Below are 8,200 nucleotides of genomic sequence, written 5' to 3' on the forward strand. Positions count from 1 at the left end.
CTACCACCAGTAATTACGCAATTTATAATTTTTCGGGTTTGATTTTTGTTACACGATGTTATTTCTTCACCGTGGAAGTCAATCGTGAAAATTTGTTAAGTATGTATTTCATTAGAAAAATTGGTACCCGCCTGGGATTCGAACACCGGTGCATCGCTCGACACGAATACACCGCTCGTATTATCATTTAGGCCACGACGACTTCATGTAAGTTAGGATTAAATTAAAAACATAGTCAAAACTTTTTACTGCCTATTTCTGCCGTGAAACAGTAACGCATTTCGGTTTGAATAGTTGGGCAGTCGTGGTACTACCAAACTGAGGCTTAAGACTCATGACTCAAGATGAGTGGAGGCTTTTACGTTGTGTATGTCTATGGGCTTATGTACCCATCTAACACCAGGGGGGCCATGAGCTCTTCTACCCATCTAAATAGACAATAACAAGTACCCAGTATCGAATCTAATATCTCTCGCAAGTGGCAAGTTTTTTTACTTTACATACAGGCTACAAACTTTCAATCACAATTAAGTCTATTCTCGCAAACAAATTCAAACTTCAGTAAACCCAAATTCAACTTCATTATTTCAAACAACATTTCCAACTATTCCTTAACCAAATGAAAAGTTTTTCCAACAAATAAATCACGTTTTGATATTTTCCGCCATTTTCATCAATATACTTCGCAATAGATTCGCCAGAGCCGGATAGTTTTGTCCCAATAGCGGCGCACGGAGCTGAGGTACGCAGACCTAAAATTGCAAACACAACTTTATGTTTATACCAATAGAGTTTTGATTCGTAAAAACGTGAAACTAGTAAAAAAATCAATCTGTAAATTACTTTTATATTAGTTTGAAGTATGTATGAAATTAAGAGGTTTATTTTTCAAAATAAAACACCGGTTCGGCAGTCATCGTGCCTCAAATATCTCAGACGATGGACTAACAATACCATGTCGATCCAACTGATTCGATTGTGACAACTGCACCCCACGGTATACCTAACTGCATCAATCGGAAACGGTTAAGGGGTAAAAGGTTAAGTTCAGTAACAGAGAAAATTGAACCTTATATTTTCAGGGAAGAGGTGATAGGTGTGATCGAATAAAGTTCCTATCTAGCTGATGCGGAGAGTGAAAAGCACTCGCCCTTATGCTTTGCCATATGCTCCAGCAAGGTCGTGCGTAAAATTGACATCTTATCTAAGCATTAGTTAGTACTCCAACTGAAGTATGAACGAAATAAACGTAATTCACTCACAACAGCCAAAACCACGACGAGCACTGGTATAATCAAATTAACCAACAACGTCAGGACAGCACGGAGCAGCCACCACAGACCAATCACCACCAGGAAACTGGCCAACATCACCTGTATAAAGGAGCAATTTACTTATCTTCTTCAATTGAACTATTGCTACTCTCACCACCCTTCATATCTCATTCACGAAGCAGCTATTCTTCATTTGTTAGATTTCCTTTGGAGGCGCTCGAGCAGCTGTTAGTCAATCCCATTCCTCCTTTTTTTTTCGGGCCGAGGTACGAACCTCCTATGAGGTCCGCGTGCCTGTGGGACTGGTCCGCGACTGCGAACCGCGGGCCCAAGGATGTTTTAGGGCCCTACCGCACTAAACGACCCCCCTGCACTGTTACACCCGACGTCCGATCTCCATCCGGGGTCACAACCCAGTCAGAGTAAAATCCTATTCCTCCTGGCCTAGGCTTTGCTCGCTCACCTGCCCTGGTGAAACTATAAAGGCCAGGCCTACGCGCCACCAGTAATCCTTCATTTAAAAAACCCCTTCATACCATTAATGTACACGCACCTGCGCCTCCTCGTGTTCAATTAGCCACGCCTTAAAGAAATTAACCGTGCCACAGTCATTCCGTTCTGACGAAGACAACGGAGGCATGCTGAACTGAAAAACAGAACTGAATTTATTTGTAGCACACAATAACCACGACACATTAAGCTACCAGATTTTGAAAAAATATAGTCCATCCGGCATTGTGATGGATAGAGAAACGCTCAATGTACTCTCATCAAGTGTAAAGCAACTACATATATCAGACTTCGAATAAAATTTTCTAACAAAATACGCAACTTATGTGTGTACAGAAACTTTTTTCAAAGTGATGGATTTGTTTGAGATGGTAATCAATCGTATAACAAAATGAAACCAGCAAGATCTATCAATTAGCAAATTACTTATGATAGAATACAGAGTTTTTTTGGTCTTCGAGACACGTACATAATTCAAACTACTTTTATGGTTTAATTGTATGTGACCACGAAAATCATTCACGTCATTGAACACGTCGTAAATGATAAAGGCGAGATTAAAATAAAGGGTAGTTTTACGCGTAGGATTTACTAGCTCGCCTACTTCTGCCACGAAACACTTTTACGTGCCGGTTCGAAGTTTTTTTATTATTTTTTACTACCTAATCTGAGAGCCTTGAGAGGCTATTTCAGCGTAACCTTAACTAGTCGGTGAGCTCACGGTGAGCTCAAAGCTGACGCCGTTGCTAACACGAACCCTAGCAAGAGCCGTGCTTCGCAGAATCTACCACCGGATCGGAAACGCGACCCACTGAGAAGATCCGGCGAGAAACTCAGCGGGCTGTGTCCGAGGATTGAGGTTCGAAGAATGGAACAGCCAAAACTCAATTAAGGCGTCCCTCTCTAGACGCCACTGAACAGCACGTTGACTCCAAGCTCGTTCACAAATCAGTTATTAGCTACAAACGCAAAACTTTAAATAAATAAAAAACTTCACATCTGAAGTCTCCGATATTGACATTCTCTTGTCGTTAGTAGCATCACGTAGCTGTGATCTTATCTTTTTTTTTATTTGTTTGGGATGGTATGGACATGTGATGAGACGAAATGAAAATGAGGTTGGTAAGAAAATGTTAACTATTAATGTGGAAGGATATAGAGGAAGAGGTAGACCTAAGAAGAAATGGATGAATTGCGTGATAGACGATATAAGTAAGAGGGGAGTGAGCGAAGAAATGGTATATGATAGAAGAGTATGGAAGGAGAAAACATGTTGCGCCGACCCCAGGTAACTGGGGGAAGGGCAGGATAATGATGATGATGATGATGACTTCAATCTGCTCGTGCATTCTAATAAAGAGAAGGCCAATCAACTAACGCTATGTCCCAGCAGACTCCTGGACCACCGGCAACGGTCAGTCTGCATATCCGAAGCTATTTCATCGATCGCCCTGGTAGCGTAATATAGCGAAGTATATAATGATCTACGTCGCAGCTGTCTTTCTGTATAATCAGTTTTAATGTTGTTAGAACAAAAATACTTTTCACGTTCAAGGTTAAGATTGTCTCCTGTATTACGGGTATCAGAAACACATACGTTACAAGAGCCCAAACTATGCTAGGAATGAAATACTGAAGATACCATCTTTAAATGTACTGTTAAGAGGTGGATGGCGTCAGTATTTTTAAAAAACACAAATCCTTTACTACAACTTTTTTTTTGGTGTTAAGTGGCTACTGGAGCCCATTAACATATACGCCGTAAATGCGCCACCCACCATGAGATATAAGTTCTAAGGTCTCAGTATAGTTACAACGGCTACCCCACCCTTCGAACCGAAATGCATTACTGCTTCACGGCGGAATAACCTACCCGTGCGGACTCACAAGAGGTTCTACCACCAGTAATTACGCAAATTATAATTTTGCGGGTTTAATTTTTATTACACTATGCTATTCCTTCACCGTGGAAGTCAATCGTGAACATTTAGTGAGTACGTATTTCATTAGAAAAATTGGTATCCGCCTGGGATTCGAAAACCGGTGCATCGCTCAACACGAATGCACCGGACGTCTTATCCCTTAGGCCACGACGAGAAATATATAATACTAGCGACCAGCCCTCGCTTCGTTTCGGAAACATTAAATTTTATTATTGATAGCTGAGTCCTGCGATGCTACCCGCGGTTATTGTCCTACCGCGGGTGAAGCCGCGGGGCAAAGCTAGTCTAAAAAAGTCTAAGTAGCCTAAGTTACTCCTTATATCATCAGCTACCTATCAGTGAAAGTCCCGTCAAAATCGGTCCAGCCGTTCCAGAGATTAGCCGAAACAAACAGACAGACAGACAAAAATTTTAAATAATGTTATAATGGTGTATGTACCGCAATGATTTTTTATACAACAGATATGTTATCTTCATAATAACTGACTCTTCAAATCTGATCGCGCCATATATATCTATATATGGCGCGATCAGATCTACATACCTACCGATATAGTGCACATACATGTTGACAAGTAGCATTAATGAAAAGTACAAAAGATGGGATGAGCGCGTGAATAAAAAAGATCGACGATTGCACTTGTTATATTATTATTATTGTATTTGTTTAGACGCGACTAAAGACGAAACGTCCCAATTGGCCGGTTTTCGAGTCTTCACTTTACGTGCGCTTGAAACATATCTGCTTCTTTTTACATAATATAAAATATCATTGATGTACCGTATATAGATTCATATGCATGAGTAAAAAGAGGCTATTTCAATATTACAAACAAACTCCAATTTTATTTATATGTATAGATATAAGTTAATCAATAAAGTGGAAAAACATCTTAAGATTGAAGCTCATGGGTGATGGTGGTCACGATCCTCAGACATGAGGAACACGATTCGAGGAGGAGGATAGATATAAGTTAATATATGTAGTTATTTCGATATAAAAATTGCACAAAATCTCCGCTCCTCTTTAGTGGACAGGGAGTTGCGAACTATGTAGTTTAAAAGTATTGTAATAACTAGTTTACAAACATTAATAATATTGTCATATTTGATTATGCTACAACAACTTACGAGTTAACGGTGAAGGCATTTCCGAGTTATATGGTCCATTTTTTTTTCACTAAAATTTTATTAAGTTTTTAACAACACTAGTATTTAAATTGACATTGACTGACACGTTATGTCAAAACTCATTTTTTTTTTTTGAGGATAGTTTGAACGGTGATCTCTTTACTAAACTTTATGTTTCGTGCACATCAGATGTGAGGAAAAAAAACGGAAATACCCAGTCTCCTAAACAAAGCCCGCAATATACAAATTAAATATACGACAGGCCCAAGGCACTTTAAAATTTTGATACTTACATTGAATATGGAACACAATATAAATGTAAGCAAAGTAATAAGAGATTCTCCCTGAATTTCATGCAAAATCTCATCACGACGAATCGCAGCTACAGCAGTGTAATGTGACCATGATAACTTTCGTTTACAATATTTTCCATTCCAAAATAAAGTCCGTAGTCAAAATTTTCAGATTCCTTTGTAAATAAATATTAATGTAATGACATTCCTAATAATTCTGAAATAGCAACAAAAGTTATCAATAATTAACTTGTACTATTGTATTTTTGTTTACTGATTCACTGATTGCTTGAACTATCTATAAGACTGAACGAAAGAACCAAACCTTCATTTCATATTTGTTTTGTTGCAATCAATTCAAGATCAATTAACAGTCCACAAGTGGAGACAGCTTGTAAGGGCCCTAGGACAACAACAAACTTAACAACAACGACATAAGGATACGCGTGCTTTTTTCAGTAACATACGTTAGGCACTTTACAAGTCAAACGTTTTCAAAACACACGCCGATTCCAACGATCACGCTTCGTCTAAAAAAGCATTTAATTAATTTCAAAGTTATTTCTATGTCATCGACTTTTTAACTAAATTGCGACAGATAAAACTTCTCTTCAAAATGAAACTGAAAATTTTCCTTTTGATCCTATTGAGTCTTTCTTTATCGAAAGCTTACGAGTACGGTGACCAAACAAAAAAATACAATTTAATAAATACACAGCGTATTAATTTAAAGAATTAGTTGACATTAATACGATTAATTAATAAATGGAGAAAAATGTTATTATTAAATTATGTTTTTTTATTATTTTTAATTATAATTTAATTATGGTTATTGGTGTGAAATAACCAAGCAAGCCACGATCACCTCACTATGCTCAATATGCTCTTCATGTCAACAGGACTCATTGTTAATTCTTAAGGAATTTCTATTATTCACTTTAAGTTTCATTTAAACAAGCTTCTTTTGATTCACTTGAAACTTCATTTCCGATAGAATATCTCATTTGTTTAAATTATGACTGTCGCCCTACACTTCCCGGTGATAAATTAAACCTTAGCGTGGTCATGACATCTGGTGCGTCCGTTCCATTTTTTTCAGGGGTCGTTTTGAAAGCCTTCCTTATTCCGAGAAGAATTTTATGTATCAACTCCTTCACGAATTTAGTTTTAATTTAATTTAAAAGTAGAAAATACTGTAATTATTTAGGTTTGGTTGGATTACAGAAAAAATAAGGCCATTTACATAATTGTTCGGAATTGTTATTATTAACGGATCAACTACTGGTGGTAGGACCTCTTGTGAGTCCGCGCGGGTAGATACCACCGCCCTGCCTATTTCTGCCGTGAAGCAGTAATGCGTTTCGGTTTGAAGGGTGGGGCAGCCGTTGTAATTATACTGAGACCTTAGAACTTATATCTCAAGGTGGGTAGCGCATTTACTTTGTAGATGTCTATGGGCTCCAGTAACCACTTAACACCATGTGGGCTGTGAGCTCGTCCACCCACCTAAGGCATCAAAAAAAAAAAACGTCGCGTCATACATTGAAGGATGTGATTGGCCAGCGATGACGTGATTCCGCACGGACCAATGAGAAATTAGCGAACGCAACAGTAACAGTGGCACCAATTGTCAAATTTTTATACACGAAGAAAAAAGATGGACGCGCATGTCAATCTACTTAAATTTGTACAATAATTAAAAACAAAATAATTAGTATTTGAAGAAGTAAACGCATTTATTCATGTTCCTGGCCACCTCAAGATACGTATAAGAACTAGACGCAACAAAATATATAACAGATACATTAATTTAAGGGCACTATTTCAGAAGCAGTCTATCTATCTATCTCTTAGGTTTATGGCGTTTCCTTTTAGATTTCGCCAATGTCAAGTGTATTTAATACTCTGCTTTCCATAGCGGGCTTCGTGAACGAGCAAGGTCACAGATTCAGAAGCAGTCAATAGCTCTAAATCACGGGTCGACCAAATAAATCAACACAGTGTGTCACTAGCGACCAATATGGCGACCCCAGGCGTCACTATTAATCAACTTTTACAATATTAAATTCATGATTATAAATTCTCTAACTGAACTCTTCGAAATTGGTTCTCAAGTGTATTACAGAATATTTAACAGTTTTTAAACTAAGTAAGTTTTGTTTTATTTAAGAATTAATAACATAGAGTAGGGTGGGTTCCAAAAAAAAGGAAAAATTACAGAAGATATAAAACGGTGTTTTGAAACAATTTGAGCCGATGTTAGTCCCTGATTATTACCATTATTCTAATATAACTACAACGCATGTTGAATTCATTATTAAAATAAAAGGCGCGGAGTGGAACTTTGAATGATACCCTAAATAGGCAGGAATCCTATTCAAGAATCCGTCTATTTCTGTCGTGAAGCAGTAATGCGTTTCGGTTTGAAGGGTAAGGCAGCCGTTGTACTGCAGAACTAAGACTTAGAACTCATGTCTCAAGTTTGACGGCGGTATTTGCATTGTTGATGTCTACGCACTCCGGTAACCACTTAACATCAAACGGGCAACGAGCTCGTCCACCCATGGAAGCAATAGAAGTAATCGTAACACAGAAATATCTATAGCAAACTAATTCATTTTTAGTTTATAAAATCCACTTTTTAGTTAGTTTAATATTTAGTTAACAGCGCGGTGATGATTGTCATATAATCAGGGGGACAACTCAGTTTACCCAAATGTCACAATGAAGAGCTTTTAAAAAGATAACTTTCACGAAAGCGCAAAGAAAATGGACGTTTATTCATAAGCATTACGAAGTGTATTTTTTCTCTGCGAATGTCACGCTCGCTTATCTCTTGCCCAGTAAATTTATTCGCTTTTTAGACGATCTCTCTGTACACAATAGTGTTGAACTTGATACTAGCTGATTTTATGCGTATATCCGCAAGATTATATTTTAACGTGCAAGTTCTTTTCAATCAGCATGGCCTATAATAGCACCAGCTTAACGCTTACTTTTGCCGGAAATTATTTACCCGATCCTGTGGACCGAATGGTAAACAGTCGAT

General features: G+C 37.9%; 1 protein-coding gene across 1 annotated transcript; it reads right to left on the reverse strand.

The window, feature by feature from the left end:
• Positions 1-557: 557 nt before the first annotated feature.
• LOC101742245 (uncharacterized) lies at positions 558-5,010 on the reverse strand. The gene is made up of 5 exons (XM_004923842.4): positions 4,859-5,010; positions 3,163-3,287; positions 1,828-1,920; positions 1,263-1,373; positions 558-752 (listed from the first exon to the last, which is right to left on the reverse strand). Exons 1-5 carry the CDS (start codon positions 4,875-4,877, stop codon positions 645-647), a joined length of 456 nt encoding a protein of 151 aa, XP_004923899.1. The 5' UTR covers positions 4,878-5,010; the 3' UTR covers positions 558-644.
• Positions 5,011-8,200: the final 3,190 nt, after the last annotated feature.

The sequence above is a fragment of the Bombyx mori genome, chromosome 5, assembly GCF_030269925.1.
Source record: "Bombyx mori chromosome 5, ASM3026992v2".
Classification (NCBI taxonomy): Eukaryota; Metazoa; Arthropoda; class Insecta; order Lepidoptera; family Bombycidae; genus Bombyx; species Bombyx mori.

Bases quoted from the DNA above. Each gene is read 5' to 3' on its own strand.
- LOC101742245 (XM_004923842.4), bottom strand. The intron at 1,921-3,162 runs GTTAGTTGATTG...TCTGTTTTTCAG, and splicing joins GGAGTCTGCTGGGACATAGC to TTCAGCATGCCTCCGTTGTC. The intron at 1,374-1,827 runs GTGCGTGTACAT...TCCTTTATACAG, and splicing joins TTGAACACGAGGAGGCGCAG to GTGATGTTGGCCAGTTTCCT.